This window comes from Seriola lalandi, unplaced genomic scaffold, assembly GCF_002814215.2.
Source record: "Seriola lalandi dorsalis isolate HSWRI2012SDOR001 ecotype SW California unplaced genomic scaffold, Sedor1 jcf7180002054549, whole genome shotgun sequence".
Classification (NCBI taxonomy): Eukaryota; Metazoa; Chordata; class Actinopteri; order Carangiformes; family Carangidae; genus Seriola; species Seriola lalandi.
In genome coordinates, this window is record NW_019525102.1 from 760878 (window position 1) to 777271 (window position 16394).

The window sequence follows — 16394 nt, forward strand, 5'->3', positions numbered from 1 at the left end:
AGGAGAGAGAATGAAAAGAAATGGGTTAAAAAGGGACGAGGAGAGTCGTCATCAAAGAAATTCTGTCAATTTGTTTTTAAAACCGCAGTTTATTTCTGGTTGCATTTTTATATAATGTTGTGTTTACGTAGCATTTATAAGCTGCCAACCTCTCAGTACAAGTTACCACATTTTTAGTTGGTAGTAATAACAAAACAAACCCTGTTTAGGCAACAGGGGCAGAATTTTGTTATTGTAGGATTGCTCCTATGGAAGCTCAAGCTGTACTTGCTATTTATTTAATCCCCTTCAATTACTTAAAAGAAAATCTAATAAAAGTGATTATTTTAGTCCACATTACAGTTATGCAGTGCTCCTTTGGTAATTTTTAGGGTTATTAACCTTTTTAACAATAAGGACCATATTTGTAAATGTAGATAATTTTAATACAACACAACCAAATTAATAAGAAGACAAAACTATTCATAATATCAGTAAATGGTTCAAATTACAACACATTATATCAACAAAGTAAATGCAAAGAATGTGCCAAAATAGTTCAAACTGAACACTAATTACAATAATAAAACTCCTGTAAATCTAATATTCCGATTAAGCTTAAGCTCATTGATATGCAACATTACACACTATGGTCAACCATGTCTCGTGGTTTATACTGTCGTATTGCACAACGTTACTTGAATTATTGAATCGTATTGTTATCTTGAGATATCGAACTTGGTTTTTTAGTTGTTGTGAGTGAAATATCTCATGATCTTGAGCAAAAAAATTCATTGTTTTGTCATGATTCGAACAACAACCCCGTCAACGTTGCAAAACACTGTATAGATCCATAGTGGCTTATTATGTTTGAATCATCACTATTAGAGTTTAAAGTGCGACATTTTCCTAATTTCATCTATGCAGCACAACTGTGAAATATGTTTTCACCGCAGCTCATCTTTTTCTTATCAATCACATCATGTCTGTGTGTGTTACTAAACAAGGGTTTCGCAGAGTATAAACACTGAGCTGTGATAATTTAAGACTTTACACCTTTGCCAGACTTTTAGGTAACTTTTAATCTCTTTCATTGTCCGTGATGAAGGTCATTTAATATTTATTATGACTTCTGTGTGAACAAGGTGCCAACATATTTCTGTAGAAACAAACAAAACAAAATGCCCAGAGTTTTTTTTTTTTTCATCCAACACGTTTATTGACACAGTTGAAAATATTTTTACTTTAACCAATAAGGATTTATTTCATAGAACATTTTCATAGAGCAAATCAGTATAAATTAAACAGACCTATAAGTTCAACAGGTTGGTAAATGTCGCTGGTTTGCATGTGGGAATCATGTTAACAAAATGAAGCTTTTCACTATAAGTTGAGAAACAAAATGAAAATGAAGAGAGGAAAAATGAAGAAAACACTATCCTGCTGCAACATAAACTAATAAGATAAAAATGAAAACACTTTACTGACTGGGACTCAATTTTTAGGATTTATAAAGTTGTTATTAATGATGTTTGCACTGGAAAAAATGGATATAAATAATCTCCTATTTGAGCCGGTGCTTGTTAAGTAAGTTACAGTAGCTCAACAGTCGTCTACTGGCTTTGAAAACTTTATTTAGAGATTAAAACAAGAGCAATGGGAAACAGCAGAGCTCAAGACATGAAGCAGAGCAGCAGAGCTAAGTAATATAATGTTAATGCGTCTGTCAATGAAGGCAAACAAAATGTGTGTATGGTGGACGAGGCCTTGGTCTAAAGCTGCACCGCACACCCTGCAGCTGATTTAACAAACATCTCGCCTGTTGTAACTGCCACTGCAGAGGTTTGAATCTGTCTTGGAGAAGAAAGAAAACAGCTGTGTCCCATGTCAACTGTGACCGGTCGTCTGGCTGTGTGGTGCAGGTAGAGAATGAACAGTATATAAACCTCTGTTAAGTATTTCAATCTTTTTTCTTTTTCACGGTCCGTCTTCACAACACCATCCCTCCGCCCATGATCTCCATCCTCTGTTGAGACGAGACAAACATGGATAAGTTGAGTTTGTGTTCAGCTGTTACTAGAAAGTGGCAGAAATCTAACTTTAAATGGATGTAATTTACTATTTACAACTTCCTCCATAAGACGGCAGCAGGAGAAAATATGGGAAAGGAAGCAGGTCCATCATTTGTTTAATATGGGTTCTGCAGGTTTTTTTGAATTGAAATAAATATCATCCAAGCACACCACAAAGTGATGGCTACATTTGCTATGTATTTTCAATACACACATTTTATACATGTATTTTATTATTTCCTTTCTCTATAATTTATACATCTCAGCTTTTATATATTTTATTACCCTTTTTGAAACACAGTGTCACCCCTGTGTAGTTTGTCCTCCAAAGATCAGTGACAAGTTTATTTTTCAGCTGTAAAACATCCTCCTCAGCACATTTCTTGGTTGCACTTGTTAAAAACAAGAGATAAACTTATCGAAAATGTTTACTTATGTTATAGGTTGTGTAAAGACTAATATCGGCTGAGATATCGTCTGATTTTTCAAATGTCAATATTTGTATTGGCCTTAAAGAGACCACTCCCCTGACATCATAAAGGTTAATACACCTTTATCAAATAGAAAATTAGTCTTTAGGGAAAAAGAGCAGGAGCACTATTTCACACAGCAAATACAACATATACTTAACAACTGTTTTCCACCACCATGGTTAAACAAAAATCCTCAGGGAAAATCTGGATTATATCATATTATTGAGGTGTTCCTGCTGTTGTGCCCACCCTCTGTATATGAAGGAGTGTCTGGCTCAGCACACTGCTGCAGGTTTCTGCCACACTGCCAGTTACTTCTTTTAAAGAACGGTGAAACTTTTTTCCTCCCAAATCCATGTGACAGAAAACGCTGATAAAATGCACCATTATTAAAAAAACACTCAAAGTGCTTTTTAGATTTATATCTTTAAAAAAAAAACTAGCTGTACATGACTTTATAAATCACGATTCAACATGTAATAACAAAATGAGCATCTTCTGCCCTCTGCTGGTCTAAAAGTGAACAGCACATACGAGACTGTCAGGATGTTTGAGGACCAAATCCCCCAAAACCTGAAAAGTTAGATTCATGTAGGGGAACTTGCTCAAAATGAACAGGTCTAGAACACGTTTCTTATCAAATAAAGGCAACATTATTATAGATAACTATATTTCAGTTGCTGGCTTGTGTGTGTGTTTTGGCTTAGTGATATCTCAACAAGCGGGAAACAAAAAATGGAACAAAACATTGAGCTAATCAATCATCTGACAGACAGCTTGTGTAGCTCTGCATCAGCTTGTCTTATGCAAACTGACGGCGCTCATTTGCCTAATAGACTGGCACGACATGCCTGACTTGGTATTTTTCTGTGACCTCTTGCTGGTATTTTAAGCATCATTAACCATAAAGAAACAAACCATAAAAAGTGAGAGACTCTTTGCTATTATATTCATCGTATTGTTTACCTGAGGCGGTTCTATGAAAGCCAGCCAATCAGACGAGTGTGTTGGGAGCAGTCCCATGGACTGACACTTGTAGATGGCCAACGCCGAGCCCAGGAGGTTACCGATCAGGTAGACGAGGCCCTGAAGCCATTGCTGACTGGAGCTCTCCAACAGCTTGAAGGCTGAGACACAAGAGGACAAATTTGATGCAGAAATAAACTTGATGTGAGCTGATTATAATTTAAATATATTAAACTATCTGAATACTGCATACTCACTGGCAGACATGGACATAAGAGCCTGTATGGGCCTCCAGGCCATCATGCAGACCATCATGATGGGGAAGATGGAGATGGTGTTGCCCGACATGTACATGATGAACAGGTTCATGGGGATCTGTTTTAAGGGGCCGAGGGCCACGTCCCAGCAACGCTGTGCAACACAAGGAGAGACAGAGCATGACACTCAGCAGCAAATTAGTGTGATTATCACTTCTCTCCTTTCATATATGTTTGTTTAATAGACTATCCTTCTAAACCAAAAACACCACAAATGGTCCTTTAAAACTCCTGAGGAAAAGTGTAGAATGTATACTCTCTCATGTGCCAGTTAATTAGGTACACTTAGCTAAAACTAATGTCGACTAATACAACAGTCCTCCAATGCATTGTACTGTGTTATACTTGTAGGTGTAAAAGAGAGAAACAAATAATAGCTTTCCTCACCTTCTCCACCAGGTTCTTGTCCGTCTCCTGGATGCTGGTGTCAGGGACGGGTTTCTCAGAGTAGCCGATGGGGTAAACGACGTCTCCCTGACCGCCCTGCCGATCACCACGACTCCTGCAGCACAGAGGTAACACAAAGAGTTTAGCTTTTGTTCCCCAGGTGTGTGACTCTTTCATTCACAGAGTCCTTTTGAAATACAGAAAAGAGCCAAGTCTCTAGTCACTACAAGTTACAAATCATTGTTAAAGCATGAAAGGTCACAAGCTGGTGCATGAGATACAGAGAGAGACCTGTGTACAATAAAAGACATATACAATTTATACATTGACAGAGACACACAAAGATGTTTTTTTGTCTTTGCACAGTAAATTGCAGTAAAAAACAAGTGCTACTAGTTGATTCATTTATGTTTAAGTGTTTGAATTGACTCTGTTTCCGTTTACCTCGTGTTGCCCAAGCTCAGCTCCAGAGCCCACTTCATCCTCCGGGCCGCGCTGCCTCCTCTCGTCGACAGAGCTCCTCCTCCTCCTTGCCCCCCTGGAGACGCCATGGCAACAGACTACACTGCTGGACCTCAGAGACAGAAAGCACCTAGAGAGATAAAAACACAGGTTGACAATAATCAAGATGGGCAGAGTCTGAACACCTGTGTATGACAGGAAAACTAATCCAAAACGTAAAGAAAAACAAATTTAGACGAATATGACAGAATCCAGCAGACCCGAACATCAGAATTCATGCATGTTATTTACCGACCAAAATGAACTAAAAAACTTTCACTGGTCCATTTCTTCAGCAGTACTGCAAAACGGCCATTCAAACTTTAATCTGGAAACAGCTTGTTTTGTCTGTCCATCCAACCAAAACTCAAAGATATTTCACACATGACAAAGAAAAACATCCGATTCTCACATTTCAGAGGATAAAATCTGCAAGTGTTTGACATCTGTGCGTCTGAAACTGTAGATAATTCATTAAAATTATTTGATTAATTACCCCCAGCCCTTGCATCTCTGCAACGCTCATGTAACGGTCTCTTTTTACAACCAGTGAGTGAAGTCTTATTTCTCTGCCATGTGCACTCTAATCTGAACAAAATCAAATCGTTTTAGGGTGATTTTAAGTTTGGCCTTTAAATTTCTATGTTTTATGTGATGTTTATCGTTAGTCACATATTATACCATGGTCTTGAGATGAATGATCTTTCATTCGGCTGTATGTTTTTGCTTGAAACATGAAATAAACTTGAATTAAACCTAATTTTCAGGACAGTAGGAAACGTGAATACTGATATTTCATCCTTTCTATCTGTATCGACCTAAAGAGACCACATCAGTGCATGCTTTCCTGAATCTTTAGTAGTCAATGCAGTAATATATTTTCAGCCAGCTGTCTGTGTGAATAATCAATCGGCTCAGTTTAGCGACATAAAAAGCTATTAAAAGTAAAGGATATTGATTACAATAAGACCCGCTGTGGTTCCAACAATGACCAACATGCGCCGGTTCTAGTTGTTCGAATAAAAGCAGTATAAACACAACAATAAACACACATAACCTCTGAATTAAATCGAACCGACACGACGTTTTAACAAATTTAAAACGATACGGAGCAGGACGTCACGGTCACTACACGTTAACGTTGTGTTTAAATAACCCAACACATCATCGATTAACATCGAATTTACCTTATTGAAGCATTCAAACCACTGCTATTCGCTTCCTTTATCCTTATTTTTAAGAGGAAATGAAAAATTAGCTCGCAGTGACAGAGGAAAGAAGTCGACTCCCTCGTCGCTCGCTGATTCCAGGGCCCGCAATGATGACGTACTGACTCTGACGTACGGCTATTGCGTCATGCACGCCCTCTAGTGGCACCTTCGGGGAATACGAATCTGAAAAACTTGAGATTCCCGCATATTTCATTCATTTCAAAACTAATAAAAATGTGTTTAGAGACTCTTAAAGACTAAAGAAAAACAAAATCAGCAAGTTACGTTGCTGTATTAAGATGATTTGTTTGGCAACTATAATTTGCTTTTTTATTTACTGTTATTGTTTACTTATTTATATATAATGTAGAGTGATGTCTAAATGCACAATAATGCACCTTGTATCTAGCTATTGAATGACATCTGCACGTTTGTGGATAAAGTTCAATAAAAATAAAAAACAATACAAAAAATTTAACAATAACTACCTGAAAGAACACACATAAACAAACTAGAAGAGTATGAAATATTTTATTATCTGGGACATTATCCTCATTGTTTACAGCTGTTTTACATTAAACAACCCATAAACAATTCAAAAGTTTAAACATCTGGGTGCAATCTTTACAGTCAGTTTAAGGCAATGCTATTATATACAGACGCTGACATGTAAATGAAGCAGTGCAAATTGAAGTGTAAAGTGTCTGTGTGTTATAGGTTACAGGCACAGTGGTTCTGTATGGTGTGTGAGCATTATTAAGGCACAGGTAAACTCAGCTATAAAGATCAATACTGACACCCATCAGACTGATTTACCACCAAGTTCATGAGTGTACAAAGCTCCTTAACCAACAATACACTACAGGCAATTTGTTCATTCAGCACATTAGATGATGTGGGTCATACTGCTGTTCTCAAGTCAATTTGGATGACTGTCACACTTTTATTTTGTCTGAAGATTTTATATGTAATTCTGAGGCAGTATTTTAGCACTATTTTCATTTTTCATATATTACCAGTCCTCAAAGACTCTTCTAACCAATCTAAATGAAAAAACATTCTGTCTTGTGCTTAATAAATAATTATTTGCATTCAGTTTCACAAGTTACGACTCCCTATCCTGAAAACCACAAATGACATGTATTTGCTCTTTTTGTACAACACCAGAAAAATACTAAGAGATTATTGTGTTTGAACATTTGAACATTTCCTATTTTACTGAATAAAAAAGTAGAAAACAAGAGTGGTTTTTGTTAATCTCAAGAAAAAATAGTTAATATTTTGTGAGTGCAATGTTTTCTTCCTACAGTGATATAAGACGAAGAACCTGAGGACCACGTGTCTGAATCAGCTGTACAGCATGTCGGATCTGTGTGTGTCTGTGTTGACCGTCCATATCACTTGTACAGGCTGAGCTCGGGGCTGTGGTACAGACACATGTAGGAGTCACAGAGCAGGCGGCGGGCGGGCTCCTGTAAAGAGGCGGCGTCCACTCTGCTCAGCTCCTCCTCCGATAGGCTGAGGTAGCGACCCACCTCAGGACACGCCTTCACCCGGGGCACGTTGAAGCCGTTCTCGCCACCTGGGGGAGAGCACACAGTGAAACAGCTTCTCTTTTTTTTGTCCTTGTGTTACGTTTTATCCGATAATGTAAGAGCTCTCACCTTCCCGGTCTGCCATGCTGTCAAAAAACAGCCAGTCGGTGGGGAGGGGGCCGTGCTTGATGAAGCTCACGTAATGGCTGGTCTCGATGCAGGTCACAGCAAAGAGAGACATTCGCTGGCGAGTGCAGTGCAGAGGGCCGGTCCACGGTCCCTTGGGAATACGAACCTTCACCGGGCTGTGGGACGTCCGCTTCCTGTGACTGTGGACCTGATAATCAACAGAAAAGACAGAGTGGATATGTGAGGCAGACAGATACATGAGACAGAAAATGAGGCTGAGAGTGCTTTACATCTTTATCATTATATCATAATCATTTCAACCTGTAAGCGTAACAATCAATACACCTCAACAGAGAGGAGGAGACTTTAGGAAACAGCAAACATCAGTTGTGTTGAAACTTGGATTTTTGGTTAAGATTTGGTTAGTTTATGTATTCACACTTTACCTGTGTGTTGCAGGTGGGGCAGTACTGTTTGAGACGACCGGGCATGATGTCTAGATCTTCATAACACTGCAGACACTCCCACTCAGCCACAGCCTGACAGATGCTGCACTGCCTCAGAGCTGGAGAGAGATGAGGATGGAGAGAGTACATGAATAAAGTAAAAAATGTCTGAGGTCATCTTCAATAAAAACTAAAAAAAAGTAAAAACAAATTAAAATAAAACCTGAGATATTAGCATCACTTCAATAATTTTTATGTAAACTTACACAAATAAACTAAATCAACTGAAAAAGGAGCTGAATTGCACAAAATCAAACCAGAAACGGTCGACAGTTTCCTGAAATCGTCCTTACTGTCGTCCAGCAGGTCTGTGATGTCCAGGCTGAGCGTCGGCAAGATGGCGTCAAACATTTTGAAGTCCTTCCCAAACCTGGGCATGAGCAGCAAGAGGCAGGAGGGAGCCTGAAGGGCAATCGATATATGAGCTTATCAATGTTTTTGCATGTGGACTCAGAAGGTAAAACTGCTTTTAACAACAGGCTGAACTTTGCTACTAAATTCCCCCCCGCTCTGAAATCTTCAGCGTGTTTCTGTTACCTCGACAAACTTGAGGCCGGCGTGGAGGAAGGAGGACTCCAGCAGGGCCTGGACGCTGGCGACTCTCATCCGATTGGACGATGGGGAGGAAAGGGGGATGGGGGAGTCAAGTGGTGATTGGGGTAAGGGCGAGTAGGGTGAGGGAGCGAGGGTAGGTGGGAAGAGCTGGTAGAGGTGACACTCTTGAGGCTCCTGAGTCATTGATCTGGAAGAAAGAAGAAGAAGAAGAAGAAGAAGTAGAAGAAGAAGAAAAGAAAATGAGGAGTTGGTGTCAGTAACTGAGATTAAGGAGAAACCTTCTTTACGGATCCCCTTTACTCAGAAATTAGTTTTGCTTATTATTATTATTATTATTATTATTAATATTATAATTATTATTTCACTTTGATATTTAACCTCCACTGTACAGAATGATCCATGTGCAGAGTCTAAAAGGGAAAGTTCCTGTGCTCACCTTGAATCTCAGTCACATTTTTAAACCTTTTTGGTAGAAAAACCAGATCAAACACTAATCATCATCCTCAGAGTATTTTTACGTCTATGAATTCACTAGTTATTTAATATCTTTCTAATCCAGTGTTTGAGTCAGTGTCTTTTTACCTGAGCAGAGAAAACTTTATGACACCAGGCAAACTTTTGCATGACAGTGTGTGAAGAGAAAAAAATAAACCAAACAGTGGCTGTGACACAACCTGATCTTGAGGAGCGGCTCGACTCTGAGGAGCTGGAAAAGCTTGTTGAGGAACTCTTCAGGATCTGACAGACAGAACAAGAGCAGCATGTCAGCATTCCTCAGTCTACACACACACACACACCCACACACACACCCACACACACACACCCAAACACACACCCACACACACACCTTTCTCCTGGTTGGTGAAGCCCATGTCGCTGTTGGCAGCCTCCAGCAGTCGTCTCAGGGCCATGGTCTTACTGGCGCACACGTAGCCATACCTTGGAAACACACCAGTACACAAACAGTTTAGGGAAAGCCTTGTGTATTGAAAAAAAAAAAACATGCAAACAAGGAATGTGATGAGTTACACAAGAAGTAAATAAAAACATAAGAATAGTACGACAATAATCAATAATCGGATCAAGTCTGTTGTAGTTTTGGTAAGATTCCAGCGTGTTGTGTTAAATGATTCTGATCACATTTATATTAAAAAATATCCTTGTCACACTCTCACACACCGATGACTGATGTATAGAGCCAGTCACACACAAGCACATTTACAGACCTTCGAAGGGGGTTGACTATCTCGCAGCGCAGCAGGTCTTGAGCCTGGCTGGAGTTTTGGTCAGTGTCTGGGTCGGACGGCCAAAACAACACCCAGTCTGCTGAACTGCAGCAGGAGAACAGACTGGAGAGAGAGACGCAGACACACAGGTTAGTAATAATACATAATAATACTTAGTCCTTGTGTTCATCCAAATTCAGCCTGAAATGTAAAAACAGAAAAATAAGAGGTAGGAAAAAAAAAAAAAGGAGAAACAACTATAAACTGAGGATCTAGAGCAACAAAGCTGTGTAAAAAGTTTTACAAACTGGTTATAAATTAAATCCCGATTGTGTTACACATTAACCAGCAACAGAGAGAAGTTACACAAATGTATATTTATAGGAACATGCCACTGATTACACAACTGTCATGGCAGGTCAACAGTGTTTATGAGGGACTAAATGTAAACCACTGACACACGTTCTCAATGAGTTTTAACATTTATGACCTGATGCATCTATTGTTCTCAAGAGCTGCACACTAAGCTGTTTTTAATGTTGACATGTTCCCTAGATGAAGTCCCAGACTTTACCTGAACAGCGTAGCGTCCAGGTAGCAGGAGTTGAGGTGACCCTGGATGCCTCTCTTCCAGCCGTGGTAGAGCTCTCTGGCCTCGTCTCCGTCCACAGGAGGGGTGTGCTCCTCCACACGCTCACTGCCCCACTCTGCAAAGGCTGGGAGCCGCAGGGCCACAGAGGACAGTGTGACACAAACCATTCAGGCTCCATATGAAGCTCAATATGAGCATTTTCTGGTATCCAGCATCCCCTTCACAAACCCAGAGACGTCAGACACTGCAACCGTGTTTTCTCACCTATAGAGTTGCACCGCTCCACTTGATTGACAGGTGTCTCAGGTGCGGGGAACCTGGAGTCCCTCCTACAGTTGCGAAGCTTGACAAACAGCCCCTTGTTGGCCGGACAACGGAAGTGACGTTCACCGAGGTAACTGCCGTCTGTTCCTGCAGACAGCTCCTGATCCTGACACACACACACACAGTGGCTTTGTGTTATCAGTGTGATACACTGCAATACAACATTATATCAATCACTATTCAATCTATCAGTATATTATGTCAAAGCAAATCTTTTTATGTGACTGATGCTAACGTAAAATTCAAAGAATCAAAACAAAGTTGATTTCGTGCGTGCCACCTAAAGGACACATGGGTAAATGACATCATCCAAAAGACAGCGCAGAATTAAGGTAAAAGGAAATGAAATGTATTAGTCATGTAGAATCAAATTCACAACTAAAATCCAACTCTTATTGTTTGTTTTAGATTTAGAAAACTTGCATTACAGATGACAGATTCCTGTTACATTTCTAAAAATTTTGTCTTTATGATGGAAAAAAAACTTTGTCATCTGATTGTGACTTTAAATACAGGCCTCTTTTCTGCGTTGTTTACATACATTAATGAAAATACACTAAATAATATCTTTAAAAAGATTAATGAACCTAAAACTATAAAACTAGTATAAAAACTCTCCTCACCAGCTCTATTCCTGCCACTGGTTCAGGAATCCCGCTGATCCGTCCAATCCAGCAAATAACTCCAAAGAGGGGAGGGTCGTTCACCTCAACCATGGAGCCCACCTCCAGCTCACCCTCCAGTCCCGCCTCTCCATTCTCCCCAGCGGCTCTGGGGTTGTCTGGAGACCTCAGCGGGGAGAGGGGGCCGTGTACGCCGTTGGTGTTTTGCAGTTGCTCTGCAGCAGTGGGCGATGTTGGACTGCGGGGTTTTAGAGGCGGGAGAGGGGGAGCATGCAGGGGTTTCTGGGTGGGTTTCGGTGGCGGCAGTGGAGGGGGTTTAAGTGCTGGTCTGCTCGGGGGCAGCAAGGCGACCTTGGGAGTAAGGGCGGATGGTGATGTGGGGCCTGATTTAGTGACGGGGGGTGGTGCTGGCTTCAGGATGGACTTTGGCATTTGGTGAGAAAGACGGTGAGATTTTGGCTCTGAGAAATCAAAAAAAAAGTCAGACTTTTAAGCTCAGGTGCACACAATATTTGTGTTTCCACATTTACCATTTACAACTTCATAATGACAAAATATACTTTACAATAGTCAACTCTAAGATTTCAATCTGATTTCCATTTTAAACCCTCCCATCATAATTCCTTTCTGAAATATGTTTTATATCCTGCATGTTTCAGAAAAACCATGAGTTTTTAATCACTTTTAGTAACTAATATCTTCTTGTCTATATGGCCTATATAAGGAATCACAACCCTCCTTTCTGGTTTACTTCTCTTTCCAACCAAGTCGCGTTTTTTTCCCTTTTTGGGATTTTTTTGTTACATATTTTACTCTGATGTGCCCAAACACAAAAGAGGCACTTTAACCATATCCTTGGCTCTGTGCGAGTGTGCTTGAAGTAAGCCCAGCAGGTTCCTTTTGTCATGAGCTTTTAATGTTTACATTCTTAAGCTTGGAAAAACACCAGATCAAAATGTGGGGATTTTAGTTTTAAAAACAGACGGATTTCGGTCTATGATTCAGTTTCCTTTAAGAACAATACAATTCATTAACAAGGTCAGGGGTTAAAATAACTGCCAAATTAACCTGGACTAGCTTGCTCAGAAGCTTGATTGTAAGGACTGGATAGTTAGTAAACAGACATATATATTGTTAAGGTGTCCCTGAGAATGAATTTGCTTATAAAGAATAAAAATAATAAAAGGGTGTAATGCCCAAAAGCAGCTGTGAGGCTTTGTTGTGTAAACAGATGCTGTACCTGAGGAAACCTTGGTGATTGGCAGTAGTAATCCATAGGGTTGGGAAGGAATGTGGCAGAGCTTCTCTTCCTTGTAATGCCCGTCCCAGTTACCAACAGGATCGTCCTGTGAGTCAAAACACGAAACATAAAACTGATCCACAAAAAGAAGCAAATAAGACTTTTAGAAAAACATAATGATAAACATGTTCCAGTCCCCAGGTTATAATAAAGGAAGTTCAGTCACAAAGACACAGACTGCAGTGATACATAAAACTAAAAACTTGGTGGCTCCAAACAAACATACAAAATCAGACTAAAGGACATTTTTTACAGAATATATAATGTGAAGTTTGCTACATGTGGAAAAAAACATCTCCTCTCCTGACACATCTGTTTTACATCTCTTTTATGCCGTTTTATGTGCAAATAACAATAATAAAACTAAAAATATAAGTATGTTATCTGTGAGCCTGGACTTCTGCAAGACACCAGAATAACTTTTAAGGAAGTTTTTCTATCTTTCCATCAGAGGAACAAAGTGCTCCCACTACGTTCTGACTGTGCTGCCATAATATGCCATAAAAGTCCCCATTGTTTCATTAACTGTCTCTATGTTTCGCTTTTGTAAAATAAGCCATTAATGTTTCTGACGATTAATATGACTGAAAAAAAGAACCTGCACTAACTTATAATCATATAATCACAGTTTTATCTCCTGTGTCGTACTGACCAGCAGAATGCCGACGTACATCCCTGTCGAGGGCCGGCCAGGCAGGAGATCACAGAAGCGCGCCTCCCCGCTATAGACTATGTCGTCCAGGGGGAAACACACCCGCTGGCCAACATGGAATGGCGGGGGTGACGCAGGGCCTCGGACCTGGGTCTGGTTTTGAGCAGTGATGGGCGCCGACTCAGCTGTTCGAGAGAGGATGCCATAAGCCTGCGGCTGAGGAGGGCTGCTGGGACGATGCTGGTGGAAACTAATGTGACGACTATGCTGCTGCTGCTGCTGCTGCTGATGATAATTTGGGCGGCTGTTGTTGCTATGGTGCCCATTGCTGGGGTGATTATTACTGATGCGCTGGTGCTCTCGCTCGCGGGGTCGCTCCTGTGGATCAGAGCCATTTCTAGACCAGTGGCGGTAACTGATGTCACTGACCGGGAGGAAGAGGGCACAGGCTTCGGGGCAGGTGAAGAGCCGCTGACCCTTATAGGAACCGTTGCTCACTCCTTTACCCGCCGCTGAACCCTGGAGCAGCAGAGACGGGGTAAAAGAACAAGAAAAGAGAGAACAAGGTGTTTAATGAGCAGGGACAGGTGTCTGTTTCGAGCATGGTGTGATTGCGCACTTTCTGCTTTGCAAACATGGGTACAGCTGCAGGTCGGTCCATTTTCACTTCACAGAAAACAGTGAAAAATTTTCCATCGCAATTTCCTAGAGCCCATGGTGCCTTCGTTAAACATCTTGTTTACACCCCGATGAAATAAAATCCCTCCAAACTCAGTGGGATGCTTTTCTCATAAATCCTTACAGACCTTGAGTTGTACCCCAAAATACACCGGGCTGCTCCCTCTGGTCAGTGGACCTATGTATTTAAGCTCCGCCTCTGCCAGCTCGCCCTGTTGGCCCATGTGGACCCACAGCGGGGTATCGAGGGGCAAAGACGCCAACTGCTGCAGCTTCCTGGGGTTGGCTGAAAAACACAGAACAATAAAACAATGATAACCTCCCTACAGAGCGATGAAACAAACACTGGTATTGGTATTTGCATTTGATTAAAGCTCTCTGGGAACTTTTCGGTTACTTTTTAGGTCCATAAATATGCTTTGAATAAAGAATTAAGATTTTACTGAAGTTGTTTGCTTAACTATTACTATTATTACTATCAAAAATAGGCCAGTGTTGGAGTCATTTCCAGGGAATGAAGCAAAAAAGTGATATCGCTTTACTTCCCGTTTTCCACTTAAAAATACCCATATTTGAACTCTGCCCTCAGCGTCTGCCCCGACTGTCATGAGGATCACATGTTCCACATTAAAGAAAAAAAAATTGAGCAGTGGTAACAGTAGATAATTTGCTTTTCTGCTCCAGCATGTCAGGTTGAGTTAGTAACATTTTTTTGTACCATCTCTATAATTAACTATAATTACTTCCACTGCAAAGATTATCAATGTTCCTTATTTTAGCACAGACATGTTCATTACAATAATGCTAGCAAATAAGCATTTCACAGTTACAACAGCTGCATCCTCTACTGCTATTTTGATAATATTTACTATTCCTCTTGCTTGTTATATGTGTGACACAACTTCGATAAATATTACTGTATTACTTAGAAGCTTTAGGCGAGCATCCAGATCAGATACTGGCTCCAACAGGCCGCTGAGGTCACTCGGGACTTCTTGCAAGAACTTCCTTTCTAATTTGACCATGGTACCATTGTCTAACACCTGTGGGGAAAAAATAGGACAAAGGCAAATATGTGGGACAGAAGGGAAAGAAACTACAGAACACTTGTAAAACTGAATTCTAAGTACGTCCACCCTTTTGAAAAAGGTGAGCATCGATTCAAAAAGAGAGCAATTCCAAAGGCATGGGTCATTTAACAGTGTCCTCTCCATCCTCTTTACGCAGCAGCAAAGGCCTGGGCTAACAGGCTGAGAAAGTACTTCATCTCTCCTGCCATCAAACTATTAAATGTGATGACTCAGCTGATGATGAGTCTTCCATATAAACCATTGGTAACTAGGTTGAATGTTGATGTCTAGATGTGCTTCAGCTTTAATGATATACTTTCACTTATGTACATTGTTTCATATGAGCTTAAGTGGTTGGTTTTAGCATTTATTTTTGCACATTTTTATCATGTTTTATGTATCCTATGTTTCAACTGGCTGCAAATAATTTTTTAATCAAAAGGTAATAAAGTTAAATTATTACTTTAAAGTGCCATTTATGACAAAGAAAAGCAACAAATCCTTAAATTGAAAGGGGTGCCAACTACTATACTACAGTATAGTAGTTGATCTCCTGAGTTGATAAATTAATAACACTCTGGTTTAGATTATGTAATTCTATAAATCTACATATGTGTCAATACCTTGACCCAAAGGTAATCCCCTCTGCTCTTGCTCAAATCCTGCTCCTGGCAGATGAACCCCCGCTGCAGCCGAATGGTACCTTCCAGCTGGTCCTGCACCTTGACGTCGGCCGAGATCAAGAACATTTTGGGGGGGCGGCGTTTCCTATTCTGCTCATGAGCCCCTGACATCTTTTAAGTGTCCTAATATGTAGCCGGTTCACATGAGAATTAAACCATAATTTTCCTGTAAAATTAAGAATTACAATTATTTACAAAGTACCGACAAGAGAACCGAAGCGTGTCCGTTCACCTCAAGTGATGGTAACGGCAGGTAAGTAACGTTCACATTTAAACTTTCTTCATTCATGTTCAAACTGAAATCCGTCAGTGAAAACCGTTAAAATAGTACGAGGTATCTTTATGCCTTATCCTCGAATAAAAGAACACTTAGTTAACTTTACGAATCACCGTAGGCTTTTAACTTACCAACTTCATCGACGCCTACCCTCAATATTTCCCCTCACATTTAAAGCAACTCCGCTTCAACAACACTCCGCACCGTGAAGCAGGAAGCATGTTGACTGACACCAACGCAAAGCCAATAGCAAGAGAGGAAAGTTCAGCGGGGGAGTAGTTTTAGCCAATCAGACCGCTTGTGGGCGTTATCGGGAGTGAGGGAAATTCCACAGTTCT

At 40.4% G+C, this 16394-nt stretch overlaps 2 protein-coding genes across 2 annotated transcripts; both read right to left on the reverse strand.

Moving 5' to 3' along the window:
• Window positions 1-1170: 1170 nt before the first annotated feature.
• Window positions 1171-6015, reverse strand: emc4 (ER membrane protein complex subunit 4). The gene is made up of 6 exons (XM_023415316.2): window positions 5883-6015; window positions 4639-4786; window positions 4195-4309; window positions 3748-3901; window positions 3491-3651; window positions 1171-2005 (listed from the first exon to the last, which is right to left on the reverse strand). Exons 2-6 carry the CDS (start codon window positions 4743-4745, stop codon window positions 1970-1972), a joined length of 573 nt encoding a protein of 190 aa, XP_023271084.1. The 5' UTR covers window positions 4746-4786; window positions 5883-6015; the 3' UTR covers window positions 1171-1969.
• Window positions 6016-6418: 403 nt separating this feature from the next.
• Window positions 6419-16278, reverse strand: cyld3 (cylindromatosis (turban tumor syndrome) 3). The gene is made up of 17 exons (XM_023415350.2): window positions 16188-16278; window positions 15720-15945; window positions 14952-15069; window positions 14155-14312; window positions 13349-13867; window positions 12637-12742; window positions 11397-11857; window positions 10714-10879; window positions 10432-10573; window positions 9858-9980; window positions 9479-9570; window positions 9306-9369; window positions 8614-8818; window positions 8370-8478; window positions 8017-8135; window positions 7571-7778; window positions 6419-7488 (listed from the first exon to the last, which is right to left on the reverse strand). The coding sequence occupies exons 2-17, from the start codon at window positions 15888-15890 to the stop codon at window positions 7304-7306; spliced, it is 2946 nt and encodes a 981-aa protein (XP_023271118.1). The 5' UTR covers window positions 15891-15945; window positions 16188-16278; the 3' UTR covers window positions 6419-7303.
• Window positions 16279-16394: the final 116 nt, after the last annotated feature.

Excerpts from the sequence above, each read along its gene's own strand:
- cyld3 (XM_023415350.2), bottom strand. The coding sequence starts at position 15,890 with ATGTCAGGGGCTCATGAGCAGAATAGGAAACGCCGCCCCCCCAAAATG. Across the intron at positions 15,070-15,719 it reads GGGATTACCTTTGGGTCAAG|GTGTTAGACAATGGTACCAT; the intron begins GTATTGACACAT and ends TTTTCCCCACAG. Across the intron at positions 9,981-10,431 it reads CTGGACGCTACGCTGTTCAG|TCTGTTCTCCTGCTGCAGTT; the intron begins GTAAAGTCTGGG and ends CTCTCTCTCCAG.
- emc4 (XM_023415316.2), bottom strand. The coding sequence starts at position 4,745 with ATGGCGTCTCCAGGGGGGCAAGGAGGAGGAGGAGCTCTGTCGACGAGA. Across the intron at positions 4,310-4,638 it reads CTGAGCTTGGGCAACACGAG|GAGTCGTGGTGATCGGCAGG; the intron begins GTAAACGGAAAC and ends TCTGTGCTGCAG. Across the intron at positions 3,652-3,747 it reads TCTTATGTCCATGTCTGCCA|CCTTCAAGCTGTTGGAGAGC; the intron begins GTGAGTATGCAG and ends CTTGTGTCTCAG.